Below are 17,956 nucleotides of genomic sequence, written 5' to 3'. Positions count from 1 at the left end.
TTGAAAAGATTTGGAAATGAATCCTAGTGTGTAGGGGTGTTAAGTAAAGGTTAACATTAGAGTAGGAACTGTACCTTTGCTGTACTTACTTCTATTTTGTGTGCTTCTCAAAATTAATGTTTGAAGGAAGATGGCCTATAAGAGTCATAAAATCATTGGGTTGTACAGTTCAGAAATTGACCCTTTAGTCCAATTTGTCCATGCCAACCAGATATCCTAAATTAATCTAGTCCCATTTACCTGCATTTGGCCCTCTAAATCTATCCTCTTCATGTACCCATCCAGATACCTTTTGAACTTGCAATTGGCACTCAGAAGAGCTGGATGTTTCAAATAAATAGGACTGGGACATGCAAATCTCAGGTTCTGGTCAACAAAATTTGTGTTGTATTCGTGTTATACAGAATCAAATGTTTCTACGGCTTATTATTACCTTTCAAAATAAATCTTCTGTGTCTCTTATGGGTTTGCCACTTGCCTGAAATGCCTTGAACTTGGAAGAGAGCAAGAGGAGCTATAGGCCCAGATTCAGCTACTTGGGCAATATTTATTATAGGTTAGAATTACCTGCTTTAAACCAAGACTGGAAATATCACAACTTTCTGCATCTCATCTTTCATTTAATTGTTGAGAATACATACTGGTGATTTTAACTGGGAATTAGTGGATCCCCAGGATAAGAATTGTAGAAAATTAAGTGATATGGCCTAAACATCTTCTCCACATTGATTTTCATCAAGATTGCAATGTACATTTAGTTATATACTGTTACAGGTGTCAGGATTGTTCCACAAATTTGCATTCCCAAATTGGAGCCTTCCTGTTAGCGGTGCATGCCCAGAATTGCCTTTTAGCTAAATGAATAGATAAAAGTTAGCACTCCCAAGAGAATGAGCGTCACGATGGACAGACAAATTAGGAAAACCTATCCTCCATGTTTCCACATGTTGCTTACCAAAGTTCCTTAACTTAACAGGATATAAAGCTAATAAGAAAGAGGATGACATCTATCTGCGACGCCAAACAACACGTATGAGGCTGTCCAAGTATGCTGCCTATAACACTTACCATCACTGCGAGCAGTGTCATGAATACATGGGTTTCAATCCCAGATGCCAGGTATGTGTATGGCAAGGGTATCTACAGTACTGTTTTCTTGAAATCTAGACAGTAAAGACACATGTCACTACTCTACAAACTTTCTTGTTCGCAAAGTAAGAGATCCAGTGTTATTAGCAAGCTGAGGCTCTACATAAAGCAAAGATAAATTAATGTAGCATGTCCCATTTCTATCATAGTATGGAAGGGTATACTGCATGCATACTTGGAAGACTGATATTATCAATCAATTTCTGTCAAAACAGTATTATCAGACAGGTTTATTTGTGGTTTGTAATTTATAGGAACAATAGCACAGGTAAGCATTTAAATTAATTAACATATATTAGTTTGAAGTCTGCTCACAAAATTTATCCAAGCAAGTTGGCCAAATGAAAACCTTTTAAAATATTCCTTTTAAAAGTTGGGACAACATGAATCATTTTCTTATAGACTTCACAGTGGTTGCAGGATTTATCTAATGGTATCTGTAAGAAATCACATCACTTTGACCAGACAATACTAACTGATACATAGAAGGGTCTAGATTTTAGAGCACAAAAGATGGCAAGCATGCTCTTAAGAGACATGCAGGAGGTTTCTAATTAAGTTGCTGGTGGACAGTAAGTAAGCAGGAAACTTGTCCATTAGCAGCAGGGACCTCAAATACTTTTAAAGTGCATTTTACATGCAATTCGTGATTTAATGCAACCTCCCTGATTTAATTAATCTGACACGAGTCTCTCATGCCTTTCATAAACCGCTCATTGAACACTGGCAAGTTATGTGTGGCTGGCCTGGCTCATTGAGAGAGCTCCTTTTAGATCAGGAAAGTGGAATCACAAGAAGTTGCATTGTCTATGGAGAGCTTTCACTGCCCAGGCCTGATGATCTGATACTTTGGGGAAACTGAATCTGCGGTTGGACTTGGACAAAAGTGCAAGCTTAAAAATAGTGAAGGAGGGGCACTTTGGCAAGAGACAGTATGAATAGTATATGTTGTTGGATTATTTTTACAGTGTTTCAAAGAGATAGGTATAAAGTGGAATAAAGAATTATTTCTTTTGCTTGCTACAATAAGTTAAGAATTAATTTCGCTATTTTGTTTTATCCGTTAGCCATATGATGCCACACTCCACGCCTTCACCTTTTCCTGCTCGATGCTGGGGGAGGAGGTCCAGCTCCATTTTATTATTCCCAAATCAAAGGAACAGAATTTTATTTTCAGTCAACCTGGAAGGCAGTTGGAAAGTATGAGGTTACCACTTCTTACTGACAAGGTGAGAAATTATCTTGGGCTCTTCACAGAATAAACCATTTTATTTCCATTAGTTGTGCTAATGATGAAGGGTTGGCTGAAGGGTAGTTGGATTTTATTTTCAATGCCTGACCTGTTACTAATGTTTGCAGGCAGCTTGAATATTTATACTTGCATGTCTGTAGAAGTTGCTGAGAGGAGCACCTATAGATTGAGGTCATAAAATCACAGAGCACGGAAATTGAACCTTCAGACCAACCCATCCATGCCAACCACATATCCTAAACTAACTTCATCCCATTTGCCAACATTTAGCCCATAACCTTCTAAACCCAATGATTTTTGCAGAATACCTGTAAATTATAACACTATTGTTATGGGCAAGCTTAAAATATTTTAAGAGGGCAACCCAGACCCTAATCTTTTTCTTATTTTAAAAGCAGGTGTGAAGTGGGTGTTCCAGGTCTGATGCAGCTGGTCAAACCACTCAACTTTGAGCAAAACAATTTATTTAAACACCACAGTTGAAACCCGAACAAAATAAAACTGAGTTTACAATACACTATTTGAAAGCTCAGCCGACTCAATACAGCAACTTAACTAAGGAGCTGTTCCAATTCCCGCAACATCCCATCAACACACCCCTTGGCAAAAGGTAAATTCAAACACAGGTTCTCACAGGCAGGAGAGGTTTCAGAGAAAGAAGTCAGTCAGGGATCATCTGCTGAAGCAAGGAACCTTTTTGCACTGTTGCAGCTTCTGTGCCTCCTACCAGCAGCTTCTCTGCTACAACTAAACCAAACTAGAAGTAACCCGAACTGGGAGAGAACTGGCCACTCTCTTACCATTGTTGAACTAGGCTGTTTCTGAGCCATTTCAGCACCTCTGCCTTTACGACATCTCTTGAAAAAAAGAACCAAGGACAAAATAGCCTTTTTAAAATGAGAACATCGTCGCCCTATAGCTTTGTCCTGTTGGGACAAGAGCTAACAGCCTGTATGATATGTGTATGTAGTTAGTTCTGTGGCAGTTTTAACATTTTCTATCATATTTTTGATTTTGTCTCTAGTTTTCCATATGTACCAGGTATCCAACGCCTGTGAAGTGGTTTGTTCAGAAGGCATGAGCAGCAAAGAACAGTGTGGGAAGACACTGCTAATGGCTGATGGGAGTTTCTTTTGTACCAGTTATACAAAAGCTCAATTAAAGTGACTATTACTTGTAGTTGTTTTAAAGGAAGGAGTAAACATAAATTGGCTCTTGTTGCAAACAAGATAGGAACTCTACCGATCTGAGGGTTTTAAAAAAAAATGACCTTTACAGGTGTTATGGGCTAGACCAGACCCTTCAAAACATTTTTAAGCAGGTAGCACAGACTGTAACTTTACTATTTGTTTTAACTATATATATAGTGGATATTCCCGGAGTAAATTAGCTGGGTCAACTACCAGGTTTTAAACAAACCAAATTTATTTACTAAATTACGGAATGAAACACAAAGAACAGAAAACAGAATCCCAGATAACTTATCCTATCCAAACCTGACTTAATGATGTTGTTCTGAAAATACTTGCAACAGCCCCAATACACATATACCTTAGCACAAACAGGAAACAATGGCGCAAGCAACTCAAAGTTCAGCATCACAAGGACTGAAGGACAGAGAGAATGTTTCCAGTTTCCCCTGTGAATCTTACGCAACTCCCCCTCGAACTGAATTGAACCGCACAGCTAGAGAGCTGGCCACTCCCCTTGACTATACCACGTTTCAAAAGATCTTTCAAACTTTTGGCCTGAAGCACTATCTGTTAGGGTAAACAACAAGGCCCCAGTGAACCATTCAAACTTCAGACACGATGGAGCCTGGCCAACTATCCCCTCTCTGAAAAAAACCTCAAGGGCAAAGTAACGTTGTACCAGACCAGCATTGTGACACATGGGGGAAATGATCATAGAGTCATACTTCATGGAAACAAACCCTTCAGTGCCACCAGACCAGGCCAACCATAATCCCAAACTAAAATAGCCCCACTTGCCCAGAAGTTGACCCAGTGCCAATCTCTATGGAATCCTATTGGTCACAGGCTTCCAGTTGGAAAAACAACCCTCCAGCATCACCCTCCTACATAGAGCCAATTTTGTTTCCAGTTGGCAAGCTCTCCCTGAAACCCATATGATCTGTGTTGTTAAAAAGTATTTCCATGAAAAATGTCTCTTTCAGTTGGAAATGTCTGGGTGTTGCTGATGATCTTGCATGTCAAAACCCATAGGTCATTTGGTGCTACTTCACCAATTCTGAGAAATACTTACCTTTTTTTTCCTTGTATGTCCTCCTACGTGTAAATGGAAAACAGATTGACACTGATTTTAAGCAGGCTATTACGTACTGGCAAAAATAGATAAGGCTGTTTGTTGTTTGTTGTTTTTGTTTCACACTGGGGTCGGTTAACTAGAATGACTAGTTTGTGACATAGACAATGCCAACAAAGTGGGTTCAATTCTTGCACCAGCTAAAGATTACCATGAAGGTCTCTCCTTCTCAACCTCTCACCTCATCTGAGGTGTGGTGACTGTTCAGTTAAGTTATCACAGTTGTCTCTTCCTAAATACAGAACAGCCCTGTAGTCCGATAGGACTATGGTGACTTTACCGTTTATCTCACAGTTTTTGTGAGAAATAAGCTGGCTGCCAAATCTGAAGTGATATGTTTTTATTTGTGCTCATTTGACGCTACCTCACCTTGATCCTGGTTCGGTTTTGAGTTTGTTGGTCCATTGAAAGGTTTTGAACTCCAAAGCCACAGAGGGACAATAACCTCTCTTTGCGGGTGCACACCAGCCTCACTGTCAAACTGTCAACAATATTGCTGCAGTGATTAGTGTGAACATAGATGATCAGATTCTGGTCTGGAATGACTTAGTATATGGAGAGAAAAAATAGTTTCTGATGATATTGCATGAGGAATATGGCGGCAATTTAATTAGAAGGACCTCAAGTTTTAGAATATTTTGACATCTTCCCTGGGCAATGTCTATTTGCCTCGGAATGTCATAGAGTCAGAGAGGACCCTGATCCTTTGACCTATTTAGTCTGCCCTGGTTAAAAATAACCACCTAATGATTCTAATCTCATTTTCCAGCACTTGACCCATAGTCTTATATGCCTTAGCATCGCACATGTATGTGTAAATACATCTTCAATGTTATGAAGGTTTCTACAAGGTGAATGGTGAGATTTCAGCTGTTTAATTTCACATATAAGAGAAGGGTGGATATGAGAATTAGCCTGGTACTTTCTACGTTTGTGCAGATGTTTAAAAAAATCTTTCCTTTCCTAATCAGTCACACAATGTCCAGAATAAAGAAAAATTTTAAAGTATCAATGCTCTTAAATGCTAAAATAATATTTATTGGTAAATTGCAGTCTTAATGTATTGAACCGCAGCCTGACAATTCAAAACATTTGATTTTTCCCAGAATCCAGACTGTGTAAAGAGTCCAGTCTTCACACCTACAACTGGGCGTCATGAACACGGTCTCTTCAATCTATATCATGCTATGGATGGTGCCAACCACTTGCATGTGCTGGTGATCAAGGAGTATGAGATGGCAGTCTATAAGAAATATTGGCCAAACCACATCATGCTTGTCCTCCCCAGCATCTTCAACAACTCTGGAGTTGGTATGTTTTGAAACATTAATTCAAGTAAATTTCTTTTTGCCTTAAATTTAGCAATTTCTGTAAAATCACAGTTAGTTTTGCTTCTTCTCATCAAATTAAAAAAAAACATTTTGAAGTAACTCCGCTAGTATCTCATCACCCTTTATTTACATATTGAAAGTCCTTGACACTTTGTCCAGCCTCATCAGAATCAACTCCCAGAATGGCAGGGTGTCTGACACTCCTGTTCTCATCTGTCAGCCAGGGTTCCCAGATTGGACTAGATTAACAGCCCCAGTCAGGGAACTCATATTCTATTAGATCCATCTGGCTGACCTCATTATAATCACTACATCCCTTCCCTTCAGAGTTTGAGGACATAGGTTGGTTCTTTCCCTTGTGGCTCCTCCTGGGACGTTTTAGTACCAGGTCAGATTCCTCTGACTCTGATACGGGTAGCGTGCAATGCACAGCGGCTTGCCTCTTGTACTCGAAGCATCTCGAAAGAAATTAATTCTCTTCTCTAGCCAGCAAATATGTTGAGGCAGCAACATTTGCTGTGTCTGTCTCAGATTCCGAGGTCTCAGCGCTTGACAGAGAGGAGAACCCACAGTTCCGCCAGTATTTCTGACTGTTCTGAGGAGCCGGACACATTTTGCTCCCACGCCGTTTGAGAGTTTGCAGCTTTCATGTGGTTCACTTTTTTATTCAGGACCGTCGTACCTACCTGAACTTTATATATCACTGGACCTGACCTTGCGTTGATCATTCCCCATGTAGATCGGTGGTCCCATAATCAAATAGGAACTGGGGCAGTTTGGTAGCTCGTGAAACAGTTGGCTATTTCTTTAAGCCTGCCTTCAAAGTTTCGACTGCTCTTTCTGTCAGACCATTGGATGATGGATTATGTGGAGCTGTCCTTATATTTCAAGTGCCATTCAACTTTAGGAAATACTCAAATTCCCTGCTGGCAAATGATGGCCCATTATCTGTGACCAATACTTCCAGGAGTCTGTATATTACAAAAGACATGCGCGGTTTTCCTATCCTGTGTTTGATGAATGAACTTTATGTAAGACCAACCACTTTTAAGTACATGCCCACAATGCCCACAATGACTTAAGAACTTTAAGCCCATGAAAGGACCTGCATAGTTGACGTGTAACTGAGTTCAGGATTTACCTGGCCATTCCCATGAATGTGGAGGAGCTGCTGGCATTAAATTCTGTCCTCGTTGGCACTCTGGGCACTGCCCCACCAACATGGCTATGTCTGCATCCAATCCTGGCCACCAGACATAACTTCTCACCAGCAACTTCATTTTGCAAACCCCTGGATGACCCTAGTGGAGTTCAGCCAGAATCTGGCAGTGCCCTTTGCTCAGGACAATCACTCTTGCTCCCCATAATAATATACCAGCCTCTACTGTGATCTGGTCTCTCTGGGTCCAAAAAAGCTTTTAGTTCTGGTTGTGATGGCCCTTTGGTTTCCCTCATCACCACCAGCTGTTTCAGTTTTGCCAGGAACAGATCTTTCTTTGTTGAAAGTCAAATATTGCCAGCTGTGACTGGAAGTGTGTACAGAAAAATTTAAATCCATTGCGGACTATTCCAGTGGCAGTACCTGTGGTGGTGTATCTGCCAGTGGGAGACAGCTCAATGCGCGTTTGCTTCTTGGCCTCCTGGCCAGTGTTACAACTTGCAAATATAGCTATGGGTGGCACTGCCTTGTCCTCTTTAGGTTGACCGAGTAGGAGTTTGTGGTCCATTATTGTTACAAATTTACGTATTGGTAGAACTTCCTGACTTCAAATATGTCTGCCAAACCTTCCTTCTCTATACGTTCTGCAATAGCCAAAGCTATGAATGCCTATCAGGCGTTCCTCTCCATTGGGGCCACCTATGAGCTCATTCTGCCCCAATGCCATCTGGGGAGACATTGCATCTCAATACCAGATCTCACTTGCCAACACCTTCGAGGATGATAGCTGTTTCTTCACTCGCCTGAAAGCATTTCAAAGGCTGACCCCTCTTTTAGGAGTTGATGCAATGGTGTCAGGCCAGTTTATTGATGAATTTTCCATAATAATTCACCAGCCCAAGGAAAGACCTAAGCTCCCACAGATGTTGGAGCCAGGGCACCTTTGATTACCCACAGTTTATTTTCTAAGGGCTGGAACCCAGTCTTGTTGGCGCTGTAGCCCAAGTAGGTCACTTGGGGTGCCTGGGAAACATATTTTTCACTTGAAGAAACATCTAAGAAATGTTCAAGTTCTGTAAATGTTCCTTATTGGTATTCCCCATATTAGCGCATCCTCTCAGTAAATGGAGACCTGGTAAAATGTTTACCATTGTCCAGGAAAATGGCACAGGCTGACAATGCCCCAAATGGTACAAACCCTCATGGGTATTAACTGTAACATTATTCTGGGAATCTTCATCTGACCACAATTGCAAGTAGGCAGGATTCATGTTTGTGAAGGAGAGACTCATCCTCTATGTGAGGGTTTAGTATTTATCCAACTGCAAACAGCAGTTTACCATTTGTTTGAAATCCCCTCAAAGGTGAACTGACCCGTCAGCCTTCACAATCAGTATGACCAGTGCTGCCCATTCTACAAACTGGACAGGTTTGATGATTCTATCGCTTTCCAACCTTGGATTTCTGCTTCTACCTTTGCCTGTAAGGCGAATGGCATTGGGCGACCCTTGCAGAATCATGAAATTGCTTCCAGTTCAACATGCAAGTTGGCCTTGACTCCTTTGATGTTCTGAGGCCTTCCTGAAAAACCTATGGCTGTATAATTAGGACTTCTTTAGGAAGTTTTTTTCTTAGGACTTAATTAGGATTCTGAAGGAAACTTTAACCATTTGGCCAAGGCTGGGCTTTTGATTTTGAGTTTTGCTGTAGGCTGACTTAGTGTCTCTCTGTTCAGGATAGCTCCTGAGTGAGGCTATGCAAGTATCTTCACTCAAGTGGTGTTCCCCAAGCTCAGTTAGACTGGCGAGAGTGTCTACTTGCATCAAAGTAACCTGCAACTCATAAGTTCTACTCGCTGCATTTTCCAATGATAAAGCCAACTGTAGTGCCTGTTTGAAATCCAGCTGAGTTGCAGCTGGAAGGCATATTTGCACGGTTACATCATTAATCTCACATATGAGCCATTCCCTCAGCATCTCATTAAGGGTTATACCAAAGTCACATTCCTTTGCCAGTTGTTTAACCTAGTCAAAAATCCTAATATGATTTTCCTTGTTCTCAAATTGCCGAGTAAAACTGATAGCATCTCAGAATTAGAGGAGGATTGGGGGTGCAATATTTCTTAACTAAATCTGTCAGTTCTTGAAAGGTTTCAGTATCTGGTGTCTCAGGGAAGTTAGGCTCCTAATAACTGGAATAAAAGCTGCAGGTCCACAAGCTGTCAGGTGAATTACTCATTGCTTTACATCTGCCCTGTCTGCCCAGAAGAAATAATGTATTCTTTCCACCTACTGGGTCCAGTCTTTAACAGCATGAACAAATGAGTCAGCACCTCAAATAACAGCATGGTGCCAGACATGCTTACCCCAGCTCAAAGACGACTGTTGTGAGCAAGTTTCTTCAGAGTTAAAAAAATCACACAACACCAGGTTTTCATCCAACAGGTTTATTTGAAAACACTAGCTTTCGGAGCACTGTTCCTTCATCAGGTGATTGTTTTTAACTTTGTACACCCCAGTCCAATACCTTCATCTCCAAATCAAGTTTCTTCAGGATGTGCTTTACTCTCGTCACCACTGAAGTAGGTCCACAGAGGCTGGTATCCCATCACCAAGTCACCCTTCCTTTACACAGGGAAAGTCCTTGACTCTGGTACAGCCTCATCAGAGTCAACTCCCAGAGTGGCAGGGTGTCTGACACTTGTGTTTATATCTGTCAGACAGGGTTCCCTGTTGGACCAGATTAAAAGCCTCAATCAGGGAAGTAATATTCAATGAAATCCACCTGGCTGACCTCATTATGCATTTGCTAGACAAAGTTTTGTTTATTCTTGAAGGTTTGTTATCACACAAATACAAATAACTTGACCAGCATTTTAACAGATAATGCACACAATCCAGGAAAAGAATCACAGTTTACATGTCTTCCATTGGGAGCCTTATTTTAGATTTAGATTAGATTAGATTACATTACAGTGTGGAAACAGGCCCTTCGGCCCAACAAGTCCACACCGACCCGCCGAAGCGCAGCCCAACCACACCTCTACATTTACCCATTACCTAACACTACGGGCAATTTAGCATGGCCAATTCACCTGACCTGCACATCTTTAGATTGTGGGAGGAAACCGGAGCACCCGGAGGAAACCCACGCAGACACGGGGAGAACGTGCAAACTCCACAGTGTAGTTAAAATCAGTTAAGTGTACCCTACATAACTGGTTGAGAATTTATTATTGTTGTAGTGAAACTATGTGTAACAATCATTGGAATAGAATAACCAACAATTTGGATAAATTATATTTTGTACTAATCATGGTATCTTGTGGAGGTTCAGAAGAGAAAGACTTAGAAATGCAATGTTTTTTGTAAATTTAATATTTCTGTGCCAGTCAACCTATATTTAAGTTACATTATAATTCCAATGGTATACAAATATTAACAATTTGTCAAAAAGAAATTGAACATAATAAAACATACTGGTAACCAAGATCTATTATTTTCAACACAATAAGATAACATTAATCTAATAAAAACTCTTTAGATGCTTTTGTCCTACTTTGTATATTTTATCATTCAAAGTCCAACTTCTGAAATATCAAATAATCTTATTAATAAACATTGACAATCAACACTTGACATTTCTTTGCAAATTAATTTTTGAGGAAATTCTGAGTTTCAAAATCGTTACCTTTACTCTTATTGTGCCTAATTACTAAATATTAAAACATCCTTCTGGTCTTGCAAATTAGAACCTGAGAGATTGTCAGAGGACTGTGGACATTCTAGTCAAGGATGGGCAATCAAGAAAATTGCATTCTGCCATGGAGCACTAACACACCCAAACTACAGTTAGCATTTCGGGATAGACTAATGTGATATAGATTGAGCATGTTTGAGGTAAGCACCTCAAAAGTAAACATTGTTAGTGAAGGAAATGTTTAGGTAGTTACACTGTATGTTAAACACTAGAAGGGAGAAAGAGTTTTAAAAAGTAATTTTGCTTTGGAAGAGTCATACAATATGGAAGCAGACCCTTTGGTCCAACTTGCCTGATGTCCTAATGTTTAGACATGACGGTGAACCCCTCTGTTAGTTAACCCAGAAAAGCCCATCTCGTCTCATAATCTGTCAAAATATGAGTGACAGAAAACTCCCAAAATTCCACTATTTAAAGAAAATAACATTAATTTACTTTTTAACTCTAAACGTGAGCATTAAGCAACAACTACTCACAACTCTCAGCCCCCCGCCCTTTCTCTTAACCACTTATTACCTGCCTCCAACTATAATATATGCTGTTCCAATAAGACACTTATTAAAATTTCATCAACTTAATTTCAAAACCACACAGCTGCTGTCATCTTTGGTGTGTTTCTTCTTCTGGCTGAAAATCTACCTGCATTGTCTTCTTTCTTTTTACTGCGAATATGCTTCATATGAGAAAGTACCTTTGATAGACAGTGTTTCCTAATTTCTTAGGTGTCTCTCGATGGCTGTTGCTCCCTCTCCAATTTTGAAAATGCTGGCATTTTTATATCCATGCATCGGTTGTCTCATTGGTTCGATGTTGACAAAACAATAAAGTCAAACGCAATTGGGTTTTAGTATCCTGGGGCATAATTTAAACTGATTGGTTAAATTCAAATTGTTGTCAAAACAGCAACCCAAATCCAGGTATCGATTTCACAGCCAAATGTTACATATTTTCAATTTTCTAGCACACTCTGGGACTGCCATCAAGTCATATACGCAGGTGCTTATAATCTCTCAGTTCAGAACAGCATTCACTCTTTCTTAAAGGTACAGTACATGCCTTCAACTTCATAACACTAAACTGTTCTAGACCCATTTGCCACCATTTGGACCACATCCCTCTAAACAATTCCTATTCATGTACCCATTAAGATGCCTTTTAAATGTTATAATTGCATCCACCTCCACCATCTCCTCTGGCAGCGTGTTCCATACGCGCACCACCCTCTGTGTGAAAAAGTTGCTCTTTAGGTCCCTTTAAATCTTTCCCCTCTCTTTTTAAACCTATACCCTCTAATTTTGGACTCCCAACCCTGGGAAAAAGACCTGGCTATTCACTATATCTGTGCCCCTCATGATTTTATAAACCTCTGTAAGGTCACCCCTTGGCCTCCCAACACTCCAGGAAAAAAAAAGCTCAAGCCTATTCAGCCTCTTCCTATAGCTGAAAACCTCCAAAGATATAGCAGTTGCCCTTATATAGCATTATCCCACAGCCCACTGATCACTAATTATTGCTGACTGTCAGTTGTATCAAGGCTGTTGATGCTATTATTCAATGAGTTGTGTATATCATCCTCTAGTGGCTGTGCTGTGAATGTCACCTTTTAGTTAGTTATAACCAGAGGCAGAAATCTCAGAGAGTTTTGACCTCCATGGGTTCTGTCGCGACGTGTGGCAGAGTTGAATGTGAAGTCCTGCAAGGCACAACTTTGCATAGAAATTATCTTGCACAACCTTTACACTTTTTCACAAGATTCTAGCCAGGAGAGGCAATTTGCCAAATGATGCCAATTAATGCTTATAAACTCCTCATTGATAGCCCAACTCACCTTAATGATGTTTTGCTTGCAAACTTACCAAACTGTCACAAAAATCTTCACCGGGAAACTGGACGTGGGAACCAGAGAGAGTTCCTGGCAGATTCAGCTTTCCGCTAGCTCTGAATGTTCTCCAGATCGGACACTAACACCGAATGACCGCCAGATTGGACACTGGCACCAACATCTCAGGGCTTGCATCCAAGGGCACCAATCACCTGCACCAAAGTCACTAGACAATGGCATCTAACATGTACCAACCTTTAAGAATGTTCTTGGCACATCTCTGATCCACCTCCTGATGCTGTTACAATTCAATGCTGCACCAGCTACTATCATTGTAATGCTGCAGCAAGGACACTGTACACTCAGGGATGTGCACTCAGCTCCTGGACCAGACCAGACTGCATCTCTGTGCTCTCCACTTGCTGTTATTACACTCACTCAGTCCTTGCCTTGCACTGTCTTGCCTCCTCAGTCAAAGATACCAGGCTCATTATTATGGTTTTGTCGTGCTGCTAGTGCAGCATGCTTGTAAGGAAGCTTGTTCTATTTGTCAGAAAACCTCAGTTAGGGATTCCCAAGTCAAGGGAAGCGTCCTATATCAGTCCAGATCCTGCTCAGGGAAGGCAGAGTCAGGATCCTCTCCAAATAAGGGGCGAGGAGCTACATGAGCTCAGCACTCATCTTGAGTCTCTCTCCCCTCTTGAGGACTGCTTGAGGAATGAGACAGATGGAGGTGAAAGTGGGTGGCACAGCTCTTCACGTTGCTGCAAATGGGGAGGAGTGAGTGAGAAAGTAGCACAGAGTTCATGAGGGTCATTGATTGGGGTTGGGGAAAGTGAGAGTAGATGTAGCAGGAAATAGTGCATGTGGTGGAGCATGAGCCTTGATGGGAGGTTGGTACAGCAGCAACGATAGTAGGAGGTGTTGGAGAGAAGATGGTGGCACACTGTCAGAGTAGAGAAGGTCATTCACCTTCTTCCTACAGCGCTGGGCATTCCTCCAGGTGGCTGAGACTGCTTTAGCTGAGATGGCAACCTCAGACCAGACTGGCATAGTCAGCTGTCATGGTCTCCACTCCTGGTGCTGGGGGAAGGAGCAAGCTCTACATTGGCACTACCCCATCCAGTACGACCTACCCTCAAAGCGGGGCAACAATCTGCCCCTGTCTGCCATATCCAGGGCAAAGGTCAGGAAACAAGCAAGGCAACTCCAGATTGGCTTGTTTGGGTCCACAATGGGACTTTAAAGATATACTGGTGCCAGGAATGCTGATCAACTCTGGGATATCCTGTGGATGGTGAGTTGTTCTGGGAATGGTGCATGATCTGACGGGGCAGAAATCAGACGTGATACATGCCACAGGAGCGGGAAGTGCAATAAAAACAGTGAGTTTGGTAAGATTTAGTGAGAAAATATGTGCAGTGAGAACCCCTTCAGACAACCTCAATGTGACTCGCACAGAGCCCGAAATACTAGAATTTAGCTTCAGATCTTGTTTCCGTGGGACTGAAGAAAGAAAATGTGAAATGCTGATCTGTGTAGATGAATGTCCTGTTTCTGCATTGTAACATTTTGGTGGAAGAAGAATTTACAACAAATGTAAGTTACATTGGCAACATATGTCTGAGAGAGCCTTTTTAAAATTCCAGTGGATTTACTAAATCCAACCCTATATGTAAATATTTTATTTGGAGCTTAAGGTGTGAAAGATGAATAAATATGCTGTTCTTTGATGGCACTAACGTATGCTGTACGTAATAAATAATCTTCATGCATTGCTGTTATTATAATTGTACAATATAAGACTCTCATTTGAATGTGAATATGTTGGTTCCTCCTAAGAACTGAGTCACATTTCAAGGACATTATGACAACGTTGCAGTGGAAGTGTCAACGGTACTTAGTCTGACAATGGGGTTTGGAGCTGTTCTGTTACCAGAAAAGCTTTTATCGTTGTAAAAATAAATAATTTAGGGCTCCTACTCTCCTGACCAGTGTTTTCTTTAACGACTGCTGTTTCAGCCACTTAAAGCTCAATATGTATGGCACCCTCTCTGCCCATTGGTATTCAGCATTGGTAATTGCTCATTAGCACCCTGATTGAAATATTTTAACTCAGCTTATTATTTTACAGAAATATACAGCACTTTAAAAGAGCTGCTTAAAATTACAAACTCAATCACAATCATATGTTGAAAGTTCTTTGTAAATCTAGAAATGGATAAAATGGCCTAGTGCCTATTATGTTTTTTTTAAACGTCATTCATGGGATAATGGTATTTCACATCACTTGTCAATATTCATTGCCCATTCTCAAGTGTCCTTGAGAAGGTGGTGGTGATGTGCCTTTTTGAACTTCTGCAGTCTTTGAAGTGTAGGCGTATCTGCAGTGCTGCGAGGAAAGTAGTTCCGGGATTCTGACCCTGCCAAAGTGAAGGATTGTTAATGTATTTCAATGTCAGGATGGAGTGCAGCCTGGAATGGAACTTAGAAGTGATAGTGACCCCATTGATCTGTTGTTCTTGACCTTCTAGATGGCAGAGCTTATGAGTTTGGAAAGTGCTGTCAAAGGACTATTGTTAAGTTACTGCAGTGCATCTTGTAGGTGGTACACACTGCTACCACTATGCATCAATGGTAAAGGGAGTGAATGTTGAAAGTGGTTGAAGTGGAGCAAATCAAGTGAGCTTCTCTGTCCTGGATGGTTTTGAGCTTTTTGAATGTTGGAGCTGTACTATCTAGACAGCTAAAGGGTATTCCACTGCACTCATGACTTGTACCTGGTAGATCATGGACAAGCTTTGGGGAGGCAGAAGGTGAGTTATGTACTGCAGAATTCTATGCCTCTCACATCCTATTCCAAAGGGATTAATATCTCAGGAGATCGTAAATTCAATAAATTTAGTATCTAAAACATGATTATCAAATCAGTTGGTTTGTTATTAAAATACCAACTGGCTCAATTAACCTCACCTGATCTGGCTAGTTAATTTGTGTTGGGAAATGAATTGATTAGCCAAGTTAGCAGCAAACACAGCCTGGCAATGTTGAAGGTCCCTGGTATGTCTGTTCAAGAAATTATGAAGAACAGCCAATTAGAGTTCCACACAAATTTGTATAATGTTTTTTCTTAACCTGGTATTCTGAAACATAGTCAGTTCTGCTAGAACATGGTAGTTCCATTCTAATGCAATTCAGTGTTATAAGAAAAATCATGTAAAAACAGCACCATTTAAACTATGTTATAACCAATACACGCTTTAAAAGATTACACTTTAGAAACAGTGTCCCCAATTTGTTAATTGTGTTATAGCGAATTTGCATTAATGAAATGAGTGTTACAGCAGAGTGACCTGTACAGTATAATCAGATTCATTCATCCAATTAGCTATATGGTTCTTTGTGTTTTAGGTGCAGCTCATTTTTTGATCAAAGAGCTGTCCTATCATAACTTGGAACTGGAACGTAATCGCCAAGAAGAGCTTGGATCTAAACCCCAGGATGTGTGGCCATTCATTGTCATTGCTGATGACTCCTGTGTGATGTGGAACAGTCTTAATACTGACGTTTCTAAGAACGCTACCAGGTAGTCAAAGCATTCAAACGTTAAAACCGTCATCCTTGCTGCAGTTGAGAACTGAACAAAATTACAAACTAACGAGGTCAAACTAATGGAGGTATTTCTGATTATATCCAGCTCTGCAGTGTAATTAATATATTGTGTGTTTCTACATAGCCACTCAAGATAACTTGTAATATTATTCATTTTCAGCAAATAAAGCTGGTTTCAAGTACTATTTCAGAAAAAACAATTTGATCAGTCTATATTAATATATCTATGTACAGATAATTAGATAAACATGAGATGTTAGTGAAAATTTAATAATTTCAAACTTTTTTGAGAATACAATTTAAGCAATGTGCATTTCAATACTGCATTTCTAGCTCAATTTATATAAAGCACTGCTGTAATAAATAAAATCTTAAGTGCTTTCAAGTAAAATAATACATTGGAGCCACTTTGCACATGGGCAAGATCACAAAAACAGCAGTCAAATAAACGTTCAGATAATTTTGTGGTATTAAGGGACGTGAGTAGAGCTCCATTCACGTGTTTGAGTAATGCTTTGGGATATTTGACACCCGCACATCATTTCAATGTCTCATCTGAAAAGCAGCAACTACATAGTTCCAGCTCTAATTAATTATATTGAAGATTCTGACAACTTTAACACATTATTATAGTCAAGCAATTGATTATTTGAATCAGGAGCGTCTTGGTTTCAACAGAAGAGTTTACTCTTGCAAATCATATATACTATATATATGATTTATATATACTATAATCTTTTTTGTCTCCTGTCCCCATTGATTCCCATTATGAATAGAGGGACTGACTGAATTTTCATTTGTCCTTTTTCACTGTCCAGTGCGCCTGCTGAACCAAATACCTTAGAGAGGAATGTTTCTTTGAAGCATGTACTTCAGCATATTGAGGCAACTGCTGAAATTCCACACTATGCCCTATGTGGGGTCCGGAAGTGGTCTAGTAAAATAACCAACCTGCACTTTGTGGAACCTTTCTCCCGCTGCCATCTACATGATTTCTTGCTGCTAAATGTAGACTTGACTCAAAATGTTCAGTACAATCAGAACAGGTGAGTTGATTAATGTTGGCACTTCTGCTTTTTGAGATATTAACACAAATTTAATGTAACTTGGGTTATGAGCAAAGTCAGGAACAGCATTCACCATTTCATTAGAAATTGCAAAAGAAAAGTCATATCAGCAGTTTAAGGTTTCCTTGATTATGGTTATGGAATTTATAAACAAGTCATCTTATGCTTAAAACTGCTGCTGCAATAATAGCTGTCACTAAAAGAAAACTGACATTCTTTGGTGTAAAAACTAACTGAAGCTGAAATGAAGTTCTTTTTGTAATTATTTGCAATAACTAATATAGAAGGTTAATCAATTCAGTTTTCATTCAGTGATTATTTTGATTTCGGAAATCATGGGGACGGTCATCTGGAAGATAAATATTCTTCACTATCTTGTTATATGATCGGAGAGAAATATCATCATGTCAGATTAACTGGCTTCAGTGTAGGTTTGGGTCCTATTAATCTGAATGTTTAATCTGAATGTCTTGTGACCAA

The 17,956-nt window shown here is 40.1% G+C and overlaps 1 protein-coding gene across 8 annotated transcripts in view; it reads left to right on the top strand.

Annotated features, from left to right (window-relative positions):
* Positions 1-17,956, top strand: part of greb1 (growth regulating estrogen receptor binding 1) — a 331,296-nt gene that overhangs the window by 294,142 nt on the left and 19,198 nt on the right. For all 8 annotated transcript variants that reach the window (XM_043677647.1, XM_043677663.1, XM_043677619.1 and 5 more), the window contains 5 exons: positions 977-1,119; positions 2,217-2,378; positions 5,833-6,037; positions 16,209-16,383; positions 17,228-17,455. In XM_043677647.1, coding sequence (XP_043533582.1) covers positions 977-1,119; positions 2,217-2,378; positions 5,833-6,037; positions 16,209-16,383; positions 17,228-17,455 — 913 coding nt within the window. The remainder of the gene's footprint in view (positions 1-976; positions 1,120-2,216; positions 2,379-5,832; positions 6,038-16,208; positions 16,384-17,227; positions 17,456-17,956) is intronic.

This window comes from Chiloscyllium plagiosum, chromosome 3 (genome assembly GCF_004010195.1).
Source record: "Chiloscyllium plagiosum isolate BGI_BamShark_2017 chromosome 3, ASM401019v2, whole genome shotgun sequence".
NCBI classification, from domain to species: Eukaryota; Metazoa; Chordata; class Chondrichthyes; order Orectolobiformes; family Hemiscylliidae; genus Chiloscyllium; species Chiloscyllium plagiosum.
This window is presented reverse-complemented; position numbering and strand designations above follow the sequence as displayed.